General features: G+C 36.3%; 1 protein-coding gene across 1 annotated transcript; it reads left to right on the top strand.

The window, feature by feature from the left end:
• The first annotated feature begins 359 nt into the window (after nt 1–359).
• LOC590309 (myosin regulatory light chain sqh) lies at nt 360–11,210 on the top strand. The gene is made up of 4 exons (XM_003727945.3): nt 360–512; nt 4,214–4,431; nt 7,953–8,114; nt 9,891–11,210. The coding sequence occupies exons 2-4, from the start codon at nt 4,224–4,226 to the stop codon at nt 10,094–10,096; spliced, it is 576 nt and encodes a 191-aa protein (XP_003727993.1). The 5' UTR covers nt 360–512; nt 4,214–4,223; the 3' UTR covers nt 10,097–11,210.
• The last annotated feature ends 7,245 nt before the right edge of the window (nt 11,211–18,455 follow it).

Raw genomic sequence — 18,455 nt, 5'->3', positions numbered from 1 at the left:
ATGTTATTACCAAAGAAGAAAAAAGCCAGTCAGTCACTCAATAGTGTCTGACAGTGAAGTCTAGCAAGTAAACGGGTTTCCTTGCATAATTTGAATATGAGGACACTGCTAACGTTTAAATTTCACAGATAGGACATACATGACATATTCATAATTCCTGCAAAGTTCTACAGCATTTGAGGTTGGCTGCAAAAGGGACATAGTACCTTTAATGGGGTGTAATGATGTAGACAGAGAGATACACTGCGGCTTGGCCAACTCCCAACTGACGCAGAGGTCGAACACAGTATTAAACACACCATTGGATTGGAAATGGACTTAACGCCTTTTGACAAATGGGGACATCTTTACAAGACTCTCGGCATGTCGTGTTGGTTATGGCATGTACTTACAGACAGCAGCAACTAGCTAGTCACCTACTAGACAGTACGTATTCATTTGGAGCGACCTTGCACAGACTGGTCCGACACAAATTGTATTTGTAATAAGGATTTATTAATTTGAAAATTCCGGTAAGTGCTTTCCCTAGTCTTCTATACTTATTATTGTCTCGGCTTCTGAATTATTTTGAACAGATCATCAGATACAATACACTTGTGACGTCTGTCATTATTATATGTCCTTTGTTTCGATTGATACGATGAATGACATTTTTCTTTCATTGTCTTTGTGACAGCAGACTCGCGGATGTCGACAAATGCCTTTGGCCTATTCGTAAGACATAAGAATTTGTTAAGGACAATTACAAGTCTTATTGATCAGATTTTGCTTGAAACCATACACTCCCACTGTGACCAATGTCGAAGTATAGGCTCACTTTGTATGGTGTCAAATATAATTACACCTAATTGTAAATAGGTAATCAGGCTCATGTTTATTGAAAACTTATTCGGCTGTTCTAATAAAAGACAAACCGTCTTTTCAGATTATTATAGCAAATCAGTGGCGTATCAAGAGATTGAATGGAGAAAAAAAAGTGGTGGTGGGGGGGGGGGGGGGGGGGGGATGCCCGCGCATCACCAGTTTCTCCAAAGGGAATTGGCTGACATTGAGAATATAATGGAAATCTTTTGGAGAGAAGATTGAATATATTTGAGAAGATTCTGAGAAGAATGAATATATTTGAGAAGATTCTGAGAAGAATGAATATATTTGAGAAGATTCTGAGAAGAATGAATATATTTTATGTGTTTTTATGTTACATAATTATGATCTCTTGTTTTCTTAACCGGTTGGCCTCCTAAAAGATTTATTTTCTTTTTGGCCACTACCTTCACCACTTTTTACAATTCGTCTGATGAATTGTCATACATTTGTCTGTTTTTTATTTGTTGATCTCTTGAGGAGAAATAAATGAATCTTAAAACTTTATACTTGATAAGAAAGAAACGAGTTATATAATAATGATATTGAATATTTTGAGTGCTAAAAATAAAACGTACCATAGCGCTTACACAATTACAGAATGTGAAGAGAAACATAAAAAAGATAGACTGATAACATATTTAAAAAACCACATCATGTTACTGAGGGAACAAGTATGTTTTAAAGCCCCTCTAAAGTGTTTGGAGCCCCCCAAATTTGATGGCAAAAAATTACTTAAATTGTATCATAATGTAAAAGAGGATGTAATTGGAAACACACTTTTGCAAAGATCCCCCCCCCCAAAAAAAAGAGAGAAATGTTTGTAGACAAATATTGATAAAAGAATACACAAATTGGGGTTTCAATATTGTTATTGTACACAGAAAACCCATTTTGTATTCTTTCATCAATATTCGACTTCAAACACATTTGTTTTGAAAATCCTTGCAGAAATATGTCTTAAATTACACCCTCTTTCACATCATGATACAATTTAAGTGAAATTTTGTAATTACATTTTTGGGGCTCCCAACAATTTAGAGGGGCTTTAAAGATACTATGTCCCTTTTGCAGCCAACCTCAAATTCTGTAGAACTTTGCAGGAATTATTGTCATGTATGTCCTATCTGTGAAATTTAACCGTTAGCAGTATCCTAATATTCAAATTATGCAAGGAAACCCGTTTACTTGCTAGACTTCACTGTCAGACACTATTGTCAGTATTGAGTGAGTGACTGGCTTTTTTCTTCTTTGGTAATAACATACATAAAATGAGCTGTAAAGGATTTGTCTACATCAATAACCTAATTCTTGCAATGGCCAAAATTAAACTGATTGAATCTTTACGCGTCATAAAACGTACGACCATGCGGTACAATGGTCTGAAATCAAGACTATTACTTATTGGCTCTATAGCTCCTAAGTCGATTTGGCAACTAATAGTCGTTATTTTCCCACTTAAAGACATTTTCAAAACCCCCCTTTTTTAGAGGAGTTCTAAATTAGTATTATCTTTCAAATGCCATTGGAATTTAACCCTTTCATTTTTTTGGCCTGCAAATGGGACATAGTACCTGTAAGGGATATTTGAACGTAGTAACAGTTAATTCTCTCATGGGAAATAGATTATATTGTTCCATGTTTACGAAGCGACTAAAAACCATAAAGCTGTTTTTTCGGTAGATAAGAGCGCCTTTGATTAGGCAAGTAGATATTAGCGATTTATAAATACCTGGATTGGATAAGAGTATGAATTTGGGAATAATTAGTTTATATTGCTGTTGAGCAAAGGTTACGGTATTGCCATCTTTAAGAAATAACGACAAAGAAAATAAACTCAAGAAGGGTAAATCTGTATATAGTATCGGGATTGGCGATTTGGTTATGGTATAGGGGGAAGGGGAAGGTGAAAGGGTGAAATCACTTCCCCCTGTGCCAGGGTTCCGTTACCCCTATAAGCTGTGTATGGGCACGTGAAATGGGAGAGACAGGATGAGACAGGACTGGATCAATTCTATGCCGCAAATAGACTGAAGAAAGTTCCGAACACGCTCTTCTCATTTGCGGTTTTCCGTCACTTTTATCAAAAACCCTTTGGGCTTCGTTATATATAGATATTGGGCTGATCCACGCTAGAAATCTTGGATGTAATAAAAGGACAATAGTTTCCAGCCCGTCGATGAAGCGAAAAATTATTGAAGAATTATGAGGGGTATTTATAACTTTGAGGTTAAGATGGCCTACAAAAAAAAGGTAGAGAATAATGCACAAAACTAATTTCTAATCATGCTAATCAATATTTTGTTAATGTCTTATGGACAGTGAAAAAACACATGAAACATAAAATGACAGGTTTATCTTAAAAACGTTTAATCTGAAAATAAAGGAATTCTTCCAAAGTTCCAAGTATACTTTGTAAAAATTCTACAAACAGAGAAATAAGAACAATAATGGTAATAAGGAAGTATGTTGGCATGCAGGGATTAGGGGTGGGGATACCGGCTAAGCCCTCTACGTCATTAAATATGTGTTCAGGGCATGTCGGAGATATTGATGATTCTGGATGGGAGCTACTTCCTCAACTGTATTAAATTATCAGGTGTGCAAAATGCACCTAAAACATGGAAGACATGAAAAAGTATAGTATTAATGACTGCTTTGAGAGAAATAGTTGTTTTTATACGCTCAAGGGAAGGTTACAATTGTGCTATTGCCCGAATATTAAAGCAGTCATTAATACTTTTATATGCCGAAAACAAAGAGTCAACTTATGACACCACCTTGGCCTTTCTCTAGTTTATCTGCACGGTTGTTTTTTATGAGTGTATCTTTAAGAGTAGACTAGATCTAGGTTCTAGTCTAAGCAAGATATTTTTTACAATTTTTGGGGTGGGCCGGCCCTGTGGGGAATATGGACAAAAACCTGCGCTTTCATATGACACCTCACTTATTGAGTATCGGTACGCCACACTAAGATCCGAAGTTGAACTCATCTCTAAGTTGGACTTAAAAATTATGGAAAGCCGTTGGCATCTTTGAAAATATTTTGTGAAAGTTATTTGAAAAGGCATTAAATGTTGATTCAAACCATTCAAAATTTCTTTTATCATGAGAGATTTCATGTTCTTGATGTGGAATTAATGAAAAGTCTAAAATACTTCAATTTTTTCTTTTTAATATATTTCATTATAAGGCTACAAATGGCTTTCCATAATTTTTAAGTCCAACTTAGAGTTAAGTTCGACTTAGAATCTTTGTGAAACGCCCCCAAGAACATTACCTTGAGTCACATCGTGCATGAATGCGTTCATAAATAAATAAACCCTGTTCTTCTTCTTCGATCCCTTAGATTAGAACCAATGGCTAGTCATCAAACCAGTAGCCATGTTATCAGCAGTAAGAAGAAGAAGAAGTCTGGTCGATCAGCGACTCGACGAACCACCAATGTCTTCTCGATGTTCGAGACGGCACAGATCAAAGAGTTTAAAGAAGCATTCGGCATCATAGACCAAAACAGAGACGGGTTTATCGACCGAGATGATCTACACGACATGCTCGCATCACTTGGTAAGTTTGTCTTCTCTTCTTTTTTTTTGGGGGGGGGGGCATTGCACAAAGAAGGTTAAATGGATAATTTGTGGAAAAAAGGAACCAAACGAAAATATCATCACCATCCTCATTATCATCATCATAATCATCATCATCGCCATCATCATCATCATCATCACCAACATCATCATCATCGCCATCAATATCATCATAATAATTATCATTATCGTCATCATCATCACCATCACCAACATCATCATCATCATCATCGCCAACATCATCATCATCGCCATCAATATCATAATAATTATCATCATCATCATCAACATCACCAACATCATCATCATCGCCATCAATATCATCATAATAATTATCATTATCGTCATCATCATCATCAACACCAACATCATCATCATCGTCAACATCATCATCATCGCCATCAATATCACCATAATAATTATCATCATCATCATAATCATCACCATCATCATCATCATCATCGCCAACATCATCATCATCGCCATCAATAGCATCATAATAATTATCATCATCATCATCATCATCACCAACATCACCAACATCATCATCATCGTCAACATCATCATCATCGCAATCAATATCATCATAATAATTATCATCATCATCATAATCATCACCATCATCATCATCATCATCGCCAACATCATCATCATCGCCATCAATAGCATCATAATAATTATCATCATCATCATCATCATCGTCAACATCACCATCATCGCCATCAATATCATCATAATAATTATCATCATCATCATCATCATCACCAACATCATCATCATCGCCATCAATATCATCATAATAATTATCGTTATCGTCATCATCATCACCATCACCAACATCATCATCATCATCATCGCCAACATCATCATCATCGCCATCAATATCATCATAATAATTATCATCATCATCATCATCACCATCATCATCATCATCATCGCCAACATCATCATCATCGCCATCAATATCATCATAATAATTATCATCATCATCATCATCAACATCATCACCAACATCATCATCATCATCATCATCGCCAACATCATCATCATCGCCATCAATATCATCATAATAATTATCATCATCACCATCACCAACATCATCATCGCCATCAATATCATCATAATAATTATCATCATCGTCATCACCGTCATCATAGTCATCATCAATGTGATACAAATGTTGCACAATTGTTTTTTAGTTTCTGATAATGAAACTCTATTATCAAATAAACTTTTACTGTACTTGTACTTGTATTAAAAGAGAACTGTTGCTGAGCTAGCGCCGTGAGCGTCCCTGGAACGTTTGTGAGCTCTAGTTTACACTATTATTATTATCATTATCACCATCATCATCATCATCCTCGTCATCATCATTAATTCTATAAGCCAATTCATAGATACAATCTGCGCATGGGCAGATAAAGGTCATTTGTACCCAAAAGGTAAAACCCACAGAGATGAATACTGGATATGCGCTCATGAAAGTTATGTAACATTATTCATTTATGCACCAACGGTTCATTCTATGATACGCAGGTGGAAGTATTCTTTTCAAGAGGGCAAACACAAGGTATTCATGAAGCACATCTAGGACTTTGGCAGTTATTATTCTAACTAGCAGGACCCGCGGAAATCCGCGGGATTCTAGAGGGGGGCGGGGGTGTAAATGGATATATAGAGACTGTCTAAATTAAAACCACCAAGAACTTTATTTGCCATTCAGGCCATTAAAAAAAAATATATATGTTTAGCGTCCCCGCCCGCTTCCTTTTTGGGGGCCGCCTCCTATTTTATTTTTTTTGAAATTTTTTGAATATTTTTTTTTTTTTTTTTTTTTTTTTTGAAAGAAAAAAAAAACAGCGTCCCCGCCCGCTTCCTTTTTGGGGGCCGCCTCCTATTTTTTTTTTTTTTTGAATTTTTTTTTGTTGCTAAAATGTATTTCTGATTTTAAAAAAGAAAAAAAAAATTGTCGGCCGCCATCTTGAAAAAAAGCCCGAATGTCTGGGAAAATGTACGTAGCGGCCATTTTGAAAAAAGAAAGAAAAAAGGGCCTCCTCCTTCCCATTTTTCGAAAAAACAGGACGCTAAATATGTTTTTTTTTAATTTGGCCTTATATAAAAAAAAAAAAACGATCGAACTGTACCGGTAGTTATTCTTTAAGCCACTGGACCTGCGTAGAGTTCCGTAGTGTGGCGTACCGACTACGCAGAAATTAGGCTGCGTATTAATGGGGAAAATAGTCCCTGCGTAGGTTATGCGTAGGCTGGCGTATAGGTTTGCTTATGGTTGCTTACTGTGTGGAAAGCTTTTACTGCTTTGTCGATCTGGCGTAGGGTAGCGTACTGTTGCGTAGGCATGTAGCGTAGTGTTGCGTAAAAAAGGCGTACTTTCTGCGTCATGTTTCTACGCCGAAAGTACGCGAAAAAAATTAAACATGTTGAATTGTTTTCGTTCATCTTGCGTACCAGTTCCGTAGTGTGGCGTACTGACTACGCAGAAATTAGGTTGCGTATTAATGGGAAAATAGTCCATGCGTAGGTTATGCGTAAGCTGGCGTACAGGTTTGCTTATGGTTGCTTACTGTGTGGAAAGCTTTTACTGCTTTGTCGATCTGGCGTAGGGTAGCGTACTGTTGCGTAAAAAGGCGTACTTTCTGCGTCAAGTTTCTACACCAAAAGTATGTGAAAAAAATTAAACATGTCAAATTGTTTTTGTTTATCTTGCGTACCCCTTTCCGTCCCTCAGCATATAGTAACGAAGGCCAGCGTAGTTGGTACGCAATACGTCAAAATTCAGTATACATGGCCGTAGTAATCACAAAATAAGCTTTGATTTCATACCTCCATTCACGCAAACTATATAAAAATCGCGGCAATCATGATGGAAACAGGTCTCTAAGTTTGGACGTCGACGGGAATTAGCCCCGTGCATCTCTCGGGCTTTTGCAGCTAGTACAAAGCACACCCTAAAGCAAGATGGCTTACTCGGGGGGTAATCCCGCCCTTTGCATAGAGCATTTAATACGCAACATAATGTGAGTTGCTCGGCATCTGTCGTGTGTCTCTTTGATACGGATGTAATGTTGAATATGCATGAGGTATCTCTGTTGTCACGCATATCCTGCATTATGCATATCGCGTCTGTTTTCGCCCTGGACGTCGACACGGAGGAGGACCTCGGGCGGAGTATAGCCAATTCCACAGAGTAGACTCTCCCGCGGACGATGGAACCGGTCACCGGGACCCCGAGGGGGAGGGTTCAGGAGGAGATAGCTGCACCAACTTCGGTCGGCGATCTCATTAAAAAACAATAGAATACAAAGGCTGGCGGAGACGTCATGCCCCCCCCCCCCCCGCGGAGCCTTAGCGTATTATTATTATAGATATGCTCAAAGTGGAACTTCTCCATGTGTAAAAGATCTGTGGATATTTGGGGTCATTTGTACCATGTGCTATCTGTAAACTCCCTTATTGTTATCCTATCATTACTGTTACATGCAGGTAAGGACCCTACTGAGAAGCAGCTTGACACGATGATAAACGAGGCTCCAGGACCTATCAACTTCACCATGTTCCTAACACTCTTCGGCGAGAAGCTGCAGGGTACCGACCCAGAGAATGTCATCCTAGATGCCTTCGGGTACCTTGATGACGACGGCACTGGTATGTCTATAAATAAAGTTATACCATTGCACACGAGGCGTTAATTTGATTGCGATATTACCAGCGCTAATGTAAAGGCTATTGACCCATACGTCAGTAATTCAACGCACTCGTCGCTCTGCTAATTTCCCACTCACTTTTTGTACATTAATTTACGACACTAATATGGTGCGTCAAAGGCCAGGTCAGTCGTTGACGCAGTCCTACGTCAGGAAGTGACACCTGTGGGGGGGGGGGGGGGGTGGGGGTGTTTTACAAAGACTTTAAGTTGGACTGTAACTATATGGCAGGCTGTTCATGCCACTGGTTGCTTTCACAATTGGTCTCTCAACTTTATCTTTAGATAATAATTTTTCTTAAAAAGGTAAATTCTGTAAATTGTGACTACGATTTGTACGTCCCTTGAGTAACTAATGCCAGGAACTTTTCATGAAACATCCCCTTGGTGTGAACTGGTCGCTCTGAAATTGCAAAGGGCCTTAATGTAATGACCCTTACACACACGGCGTCATTTCGATTGCGTTATTCGTCAATTAAACCCAAGAAGGGGGAACTATAGTGCCTCAGTAATTCAACGCAGCGTCCATTTTTCTCTAACTAATATTACTACATGTCATGTCATGTCAGCCGATGACGTAGTGATACGTCACTAAAAGGACGCCTCGTGTTCCACGGGCATTATTATGTGAATATTAGTAAAGTCGACATCGTCGATATTAGATTGCTATTTTAAAATAAAAACTCACTAAAAATGATTATAAATATTACAAATAAGACTGATGTGGAAAAGAAGATGTGTATGATAATGTTTTATACACATTAAAGGGATAGTTGAGTTCTGTTGCAGAGGGCGCTACACAAAATATTTTTTTTGTGAGATAATGAAAAACCGAATGACAAATTTGAAAGAACATACTATTTAAATGACAAAATCATCTTTGTTTGATCAAAATCGGTTCAAAGACGGCTGAAATATAACGATTTCTAATACTTGTGTACCACCATAAATATTAGATATTTTGAAAAATTTGAAAAAACCGTTGAAAACCGTTGAAAAAAAACACGAAATAACGCCTTTTACGTCGTATTTTAGCCAATGCCGATGTTGGCTTTTTTGTTGGCATTTTCGTGTTGCTTATATTACCCACAATCAGCCGGCTCATGTATTGTTGTTTTAAATTAAATAATTAATTAACGGTCACCGTGTTTTTTTAAAGTGGAGCTGAATTGGTATGATCGTATTGGCTAAATTTCACACATTTGGGGGTCTAACATTACCTTCACAGCAATTTTAGGTTCTAAAAGAGCACTATAAGTGTCATAGATAAGAAAAAGAGCAATAACCATGCACTTTGAAGGCATATACGGTCTGAAAACAGAACTCAACTATCCCTTTAATTTACTTTATTTCGCTGAATTTCGCAAACGGTGAAAAGAACATCAGGGTCCTGTTGCATGAAACTAACCACTGATGGTAACTTTGCCATCAATATCATCTACCATGGAAACATCACTCAACAGCCAATTAAATTAAGGTTACCTTGGAAGTTACAGTATTATTAATGGCAAAGTTACCATCAATGCTAAGTTTTATGCAACGTGGACAAGCTAGTGTAAAGGTTAGGGTTAACATGGACCAAACAAACATGCGACCTAAATTTAAAAAAAAAAAGGGGGGGGGGGGGTCAAGTAATGAACTTAACGGTCACTCTTTATGAGTATCTGAATGAGGAGAGCAAATCAAGAAACCAACTTTGTCTCACCCCTCTCCCCCAGGTTCCATACCGGAGGATCTATTCCGAGAGATGATGATGACGACGGGAAGACGATTCACCGAAGAGGAGATGGAAGAGCTCACGCGCGGCGCGCCCGTCAAAAACGGTTTCCTTGACTACCGTGAGTTCACTCGTACTCTCAAGCATGGAGGCTCCAGAAAAGAGCGGGACGGTGCCGACACAAAACTTAGGACAAAATTAAAGTGATAAACTAAATCATTCGTTATTGTAAATTGATTCAACATAAATTTAATAATTTAATTGTAAATGACCACACATGATTGACCCTTACTACTAAGAATATTGAAAAATAAATAATACGTAGAAAACAACGTACAAACAAACAAAACCTGACATTTAAGTCGCTGCTGTATCAAATTTGTTAAATGCTGGTTTCCAACCAAAAGACCCTGGTCTTTCAAGAATTAATCTTTGACTTTAAAAACGAATCTTTTTATTGATTGTCTTGTCACGTCTTTGTAACTTTTTGTAGCAGCTATAATATTCATAGTTGAAATACTTCTATTATTCAAAAGAAGAAAATAATAGTTATAGACTTTTGCTTAGAGCTGCATGTGCGGCCTTCTTCTCGAAAAGCTTATTAGAAAGGTTAAGGTATGAAGATTATTATAATCCCTTTGTGTAAAAAAAAATGCCTCTTTGGTGTTTTTTTCTTCTTCTAGTCTTATCAGCGCCATCGATTATATCCATGATGTGGCCTATCCTATTAGAGAAAGACTGTAGCACTATGATTGATTCTAATGATCGTTTCCTTTAGTTGTTGGAAATGGAATGTAGATTTGAAGGTTTCGAAAGGAAAATGAAGATATGAAGATGAAGATTTTCTCTCTTGTCTCCCCCGCTCTTCTGTCCTCCTCTACCATTGTTCACGCAAGGCCTTCGCTGTGGCATGCCCCCTCGAGAGTCTTGTAATAGCAAATCAGCTGAAGTGTTTAATAATAATCTTAAAACGTATCTGTTTAGTTCGGCATATGATTTCTTGTTCTGTCATTTTTTTGCATGTTCTGTGTTACTTTCTGTTCTGATGCTTATATGTGTTCTCTTCTTGTTCTTTGTTTTACAAGTGCGTCTTGAGCAATTGATTTCAAGTCGCTGAAGTGGATTCAGCGACTTATATTGAATCTTATGAATTGTTATTATACTACACTTTCTTCGGTATTTAATTTTGAAATCTGTTAACTGCAATCCATTCTTCAAAGTTTGTGCAATAAACAACTTCCAAACTGCCCTGGCCACTGAAATGACACTATTTTGTAGAAGGCATTTCTCGCATTATTGAATAAAGATAAGTTTAATTTTACATTCTGCCTCTTGCTGTAGTCATGTTATCTTGCAATGTGCAGTAAATGATTAACGTTGTAGTACATGTGTGCTGAAAATATTTGTTTACAGAATTCTTAAGAGGTAAACAAATCAACCAGCGTAAACATTCAAACAACAAACTAACCAATCAACCAACGAATCAAATTAATCGATCGATATTGTCATCATCTATCCATCTTTCAATCAAACATAACAAATCAGGAAATACGAACGGTAAAGTCGAGCACCATTTTCCTCCTCAATCAATCAATCATTCATAGATCTGATAAACAACATTAGACAGTCAGTCATTCAATAATGATCATTCCAGTCGTCGATTACTCGATCCATCACTCAGCAAAATCAATCAAATAATCAATCAACCAACCAATCAACAAACTAAACAATCAACCAAACAATCAACAAATCAATCAGTCAATCATTCAATCAATCAATCAATCAATCAACCATCCGAACAACCAACAAAACAATCAATCAACCAAACAATCAAACAATCAACAAATCAATCAGTCAATCATTCAATCAATCAATCAATCAATCAACCATCCGAACAAACAACAAAACAATCAATCAACCAAACAATCAACAAATCAATCAGTCAATCCATCAATCAATCAATCAACCATTCGAACAACCAACAAAACAATCAATCAACCAAACAATCAACAAATCAATCAGTCAATCAATCAATCAATTAATCAACCATCCGAACAACCAACAAAACAATCAATCAACCAAACAATCAACAAATCAATCAGTCAATCAATCAATCAATCAATCAATCAACCATTCGAACAACCAACAAAACAATCAATCAACCAAACAATCAACAAATCAATCAGTCAGTCATTCAATCAGTCAGTTACTTAATCGATCTAGGAGTTATTTACACTCAACAAATATCTCAGGTCAAACTTGGATGATTTAAATTTCCCCAATTTTATTCGATCATTCAGTGGCCTCTCCTTACTGCACTCGGCTCGCCCGCCAAGCATTCTTGATCGCAAACCTCCGGAAAGAATCGCCATTTTCTCGAGACCGCCGACGGCTCTTCCGATTCTAAATAAGACGAACGAACAAAGAAGAAAGATGAAAGAGTATTTAATATCAGTGAATCATGTAACTTGAGTGAAATATCAGGAAACAATTAAGTGAGTTATAACTACAATGAGTTATATCGGCCAATTCTAATCAAACATTATTTCAAGCTATTTTAAACTTAGAAATCATTCGATGAACAAGTATAGATAAGGTTAATTTGGCGCTACTACCACTGAAAAAATGTCTTTTAAATTAGTAGTTGTAAAGCATCATGACAAAAGAATGGTCTAAAATATATTTTCAATTTGTAATCTTTGGTTTGAAACTTATTTAAAATGTACAATATTATTTTATTTTATACATGATTGTTTTTCATCGTTATCAGAGTTAACTCTTCTCTGTCTTATTGCTTTTCTATGGATTTAGCACTGGGGTGTGAACGCAGCCTAATTATTGGAAGTACTCCATCTAGTGGCAAAAACGATGTAGGTTTCAGGGCTATAGTAACTATTGACAAGTATTTTTTTTTTTTTTTTGACGTACATTCTCGTTAAAGCCCTGGAAAAATAAAAGGCCAACACGATTTATTTGAAAAAAGTATTAAAAAAAAAATACATTACCAGTTGAAATGATTTGTTCTGCCTTTTGAATATTATATTTACCTTTCTGAGGCGCACTTTCTCGTCTGCTTTCTGATTCTGCTTTCCTTTTTGAATGGAGATCAGAATGTTGTTATTGCAGACTAGCTTGGTGGGCGGAGCTGCTCGAGGTACTGGGGCAACTTCCTGGATTGGGGTGGGTTTTTGAAGCTTGTTGAAGTCAGTGATGACGTGTGCTGGTCGGCTCATGACAAACTGTATTTGAAAGGGGACAAACATGAGAGCTATAGACTTCCTGGTTGTCATTGGCAGTGTTTAAAGCATTTATACTAAGATCTCTGTTATTTATAAAACACTGTTTATAAAAGCCCGAAATAAATCAAAAAATTATCATTCCGCTCTTTCAATGCAAAGAAACGAGAACAACAATAACGCAAACTTATCTTGTAGAGGATTCTTTTTCTTGTTTTTGAATAAAGAAAAAGGTATATTATTTGTAAAGCAAATCTGATTAAACAAAGTCATGAAACTAATTAAAAAACATTATTCTTACTTTATTAAAAAGTTTTGTAACACAGCAGGTAAACAATTTCACATCCTCAACTATATTTAAAAGTTGATATCCACTGATTACAAACATAGAGATTCATTTAGAAATATATATTTTACATTAATCAACTAATTTTGGTTGTTATACTGACCTTGCTCGGTTTGGCTTCAATCTTGACCCTGGTCTTGGATGGAACAATGCGGTCTCCCTGGACACCGGTCTTATCCCTGCACCGTGTCTGGATCGCAGGACTTTTGGCTCTGGCCTTCAGGGAGATCCTGGTCTTGGTCGGGAACATTTTGGTCTCATTTACGGTCCAGGACCTAGCAGGAATTGTGGGATCCGAAGTCTCACTCTCGAACCACGTTTTGGCAGGAGGAGACCATTCGATGGTTTCGTCGACGTAACTGATCGTAGCTGGAAGGCAATACTGTAAGTTTGATTGTTCATCCATCACAGAGTAGGAAAACGAAGAAGAGAAAGAAAGAGGATTAGAAGGAAAAGATGAAGGAAGAAAGGAAGAAGAAGTTAAGAACAAGAAGAAAAAAGAAGAGGAAGAAATGGAAGAATGATAAGGAGCAGAAAGAGAAGAAGAGGAAGAGGAGAAGAAGAACAGGAGGAGGAGATAAAGACGAAGGAGAAGGAGCCACTGTAACTTTCAAAAGCTATAACTGTAATATTCATTAAGTTAGTCAAAGTTATTATCACTTGACAATCCGAAAATAGGATCTCGAACAAATTATACTGCTTTAACAAAAACAATCAGATTATACATATTTCATTGCAATTATCAAATTATTAAATTCTTTCAAATAATAAAAAAAAAGAAGGAAGTATGTCCGCACTTTTTTGTTTTGCTCCGTGCCCTGAATAGGGAGTACAGAATAACACAATGTTTTCAATGAATATATTATTTTAACTCCCAAAATGCTAAATTTGAAAGATAATTGATCAAGCCTATAATTTCATAAGTTATAATTTTTTGTTTAATTGATTGTATTTATTTTTTTCACTGTTCTTTATCGCAAAATAGACATCTTCACGCATATTGTTTTATCGTCTCGTCGTATATCATATCTTTATTTTGTCATGATTCATCGTATATATATTTTCTTGATTTTCCTTACGGTATTAAAAAAACATGAGAAAATTACCTGGGCTTCCATAATATCTTGATGCAACTCAAACGATTGGCACATGATGAAATTCACAGAAGAAAACGAACGATTTGAATGCTAGATGATGATAAGAATATATCGAGCATCTGGCGGGAACTGTGAAAAGATCACTAGTGAAAAAAGTAAACAAAACCGCCCGAATTTATACACAAATTTCGTTGCTACGCGCATTGCGCGCCTACAACACAAATGTATGCATTAATTATGACGAAACAATGCATTAACCCCAACTATGACCCACGCGAAAGGTACAACAGATGCGCGCATCCTTTGTAACGAAACAATGATGCGATGGCGTTGTGTTATCTTGGCACATATGGAAGATCGATTCAACAATTTGTGTCGATCGACTTTATCACTCTACCGTGTGAGTAAAAAAAAAAAGCTTACACTCATAAAATTGTCATTTATTTTAAAAGTCAGCTATGAACGAAAGGTTATCATACCTGTTTTGAAAAAGGATCATATCCCAAATCATTTGGTATCATTTTTGTGTGGTATGTGTTCACGCTTGGATGAACAGGAGGCATTGTTTGCGAGAGTGCCAAAATCGACATGCGCAAAAGTATAAAAGTGAGAGAATGAATTGAATGTATCAAATATGATGCGTTGCATTGTGCATTTTGCATCAGCAAAGTCACACACATATAAAAACGCGCACAATTGTTCTTTGATGTTTGGTATTTGATATTTGATATGTGTGGCATGATTAATTTTGTTAGGAATGTTATTTTGATCTGCAAAGAGCGAATTAATACCCAAATCCCAATCGTTTTATTCAAACATCACATATGAAGCCGTTTGGCGCAAGTTGATTTCTGCACCCTCTTGGACAATGTCTCCTGGCCATCCAAGCCTGAACACATAACACACAAAGATGATACCAAAGAAATGATTTGGGATAACACACTCTTTCATAAGATGTATAATAATTTACTGTTCATAGATGATTTTTTAAATAATTACCAATTTTCTAGGTGTAATTTTTTTGACTCTCACTGTATAATACCTATATCATACATTTGAGTCTTCCCTAATCTTGTGTTGAAAACTTTCAGGATTATCAAGTAATCTTATTAAACACCGGAGTGTTGGCTCAGTCAGTAGAGCGTCCGCCTCACAACTGGGAGGTCGTGGGTTCGATCCCCGGCCGCGTCACACCAAAAGACGTTAAAAGATGCTACCTTGTTTGGCGTTCAACAATAAGGGATAGAGCAACGTCGATCTGGCGCTGCTCAGTGGCTGCCGGGCTCACGAATTTTCGTTTTGGTTTAATAAAATTTGGAGTGGAATAAAAAAGATTATTATTTTTATTATTAAAAGTCCGTGTGTGATAGTTTGCCATTAAAATACCATATATATATATAGACTTACTTGACCTTTATCTAAGGCAACCTTGTGCCGCTATATATCAATAATATGGACATGACAGTATTTCGGTAGCAATATGGCGCAATATATTATCTGTTATGTTAGCAGTTAGTAATGTTTTGTATTTTAAAAGTATACAATATAAGTGTAAGAACTAGTGTTATGCTATAGAAATGAAAAGAGACACTGTCGATATATATAATGAACAGAGAAAACCGATCTCGACTAGCACGTGTGCTCACTTTGGGTTTTCTTTTAGCAACAACTTGAATTTTTGTATAAAAAAAAAAGTTTTTTATGTAAGCATTAATTAAGCTTTTGCAGTAATTCATTGTTTTTTACATTATGTACAGTTTGTATTTTATTGTTCTGCATTGCTACTTTGTTTTATGATGTACATCCATTTTGTTGTTGTTAATAAACTTCAAACTTCAAACTATACACTGGGCATGCAACGGATCCGTAAAGTCAGGGAATGGGCTTTCAGAAAAATGACCAATCACTTTTTCAATATAAAAGACAAAAAGAATAGACACATTCACAGTTCTGCCCTTTCTGTAACACCGTTTAATTAATTTCATGACAATAGAAAAACGAAATACAATGGTAAGTTTATTACTAAGAGTATATTTTAACATCAGGTCTGCTTAACATTGAACCTAAACTATACATTGAGTGTGAATGAGATATTGTAAAATTATTTTTCTTTACATATTACGTCTTTAAATATCAAGCATTCAAATGAACTAATGATATTGAGACTTCACCTCATTTCAGAAAAAAGTCTACATTTAATCAAAGCTTAGGTGTGGATATCATGAAATGAAGTCCTCCAAATTCAAAGATCGTGCGGCAAATTCCATTCTTTTGGTCCATATACCAATTTAACCAATTTATGATGTTGACCAGGCGCGTACGCAGGATTTTTTTTTTTTTTGGTCTCGAAATTTGAAAATTTGACATTTTGCACTGTTGGGGGGGGGGGGGGTAAGGTCACCTTTTTCAGGTCAGCCATGGGAATAATTTTTTATTATTTTTATTTTTTATTATTAAAAAAAAAAAAAAAAAAAAAAAAAGGAGGGTTTTAATTTTTTTTTTTTTAAGGGGGGGGGGGGGGGGTTTATACACATAAAAATACCAAAGGGGGGGGGGGCGGGTTTAACCCCCCAAACACCCCCTGCGTACGCGCCTGATGTTGACTTTTCTAAAATACCTACGACTGTACTTAATGCTATTTTGTAAAGTGTTTAGACATCTCTCGGCTTTAAATAATTGAGCTTACTTAATTAACCTCAACGGATCATAATCATATCAACAATTCTATTCAATAAATGTTCACTTCAAATAGTTACCTGTTAAAGTCTCTTAGCTACGAAAGGTAATAGATCTGAATACACTCGATATGAAAATACTTTAGACGTAATAAAGAACACTCTGTTTTTACACCATTAAAATATATTCTTTAACTGATATAGTTAACTTGTTAAAGGTACTATGTCCCATTTGCAGGCCAAAAAATGAAAAAGTTAAATTCCAACTGCATTTGAAAGATAATACTAATTTAGAACTTCCCTATAAAAGGTAGGGGTTGAAAATGTCTTCAAGTGGAAAAATAATGACTATTAGTTGTCAAATCGACTTTAGGGCTATAGAGCCCAAAAGTAATAGTCTTGATTTTCAGACCATTGTACTGAATGGTCATACGTTTTATGCTGCGCAAAGATTCAATCAGTTTAATATTTGCCATCACAAGAAGTGGGTTATTGATGTAGACAAATGCTCATGTACCCTTTACAACTCTTTTCATGTATGTTATTACCAAAGAAGAAAAAAGGCCAGTCAGTCACTCAGTAGTGTCTGATAGTGAAGTCTAGCAAGTAAACGGGTTTCCTTGCATAATTTGAATATGAGGACACTGCTAACGTTTAAATTTCACAGATAGGACATACATGACATATTCATAATTCCTGCAAAGTTCTACAGAATTTGAGATTGAATGCAAAAGGGACATAGTACCTTTAAGTCTTTTCAAATAATCAATGTTTATTTCCACATTACAATGTACATGAACAGACCGGTGAACTAACCCATTCAAATTTATGAATGTTTCTTTCCTGGGGACCTAGTGACGAGTTATTCCATTAACCTGTTATTAAAAAGGGAGTTTACAGATAGCACATGGTACAGATGACCCCAAATATCCATAGATCTTTTACACATGGAGAAGTTCCACTTTGAGCATCTTAGAATAATAACTGCCAAAGTCCTAGATGTGCTTCATGAATACCTTTTGTTTGACCTCTTGAAAAGAATACTCCCACCTCCCTATTATAGAATGTACCGTTGGTGCATAAATGAATAATGTTACATAACTTTCGTGAGCGCATAGTATTCATGTCTGTGAGTTTTACCATTTTGGTACAAATGACCTTTATCTGCCCACGCGCAGATTGTATCTGTAAACTCCCTTATTAATGAAATTC

Source organism: Strongylocentrotus purpuratus, unplaced genomic scaffold (genome assembly GCF_000002235.5).
Source record: "Strongylocentrotus purpuratus isolate Spur 01 unplaced genomic scaffold, Spur_5.0 spur5_scaffold_13, whole genome shotgun sequence".
Classification (NCBI taxonomy): Eukaryota; Metazoa; Echinodermata; class Echinoidea; order Camarodonta; family Strongylocentrotidae; genus Strongylocentrotus; species Strongylocentrotus purpuratus.
Note: the sequence above shows the minus strand (reverse complement) of the source record. Positions and strands in the feature narration are given on the sequence as shown.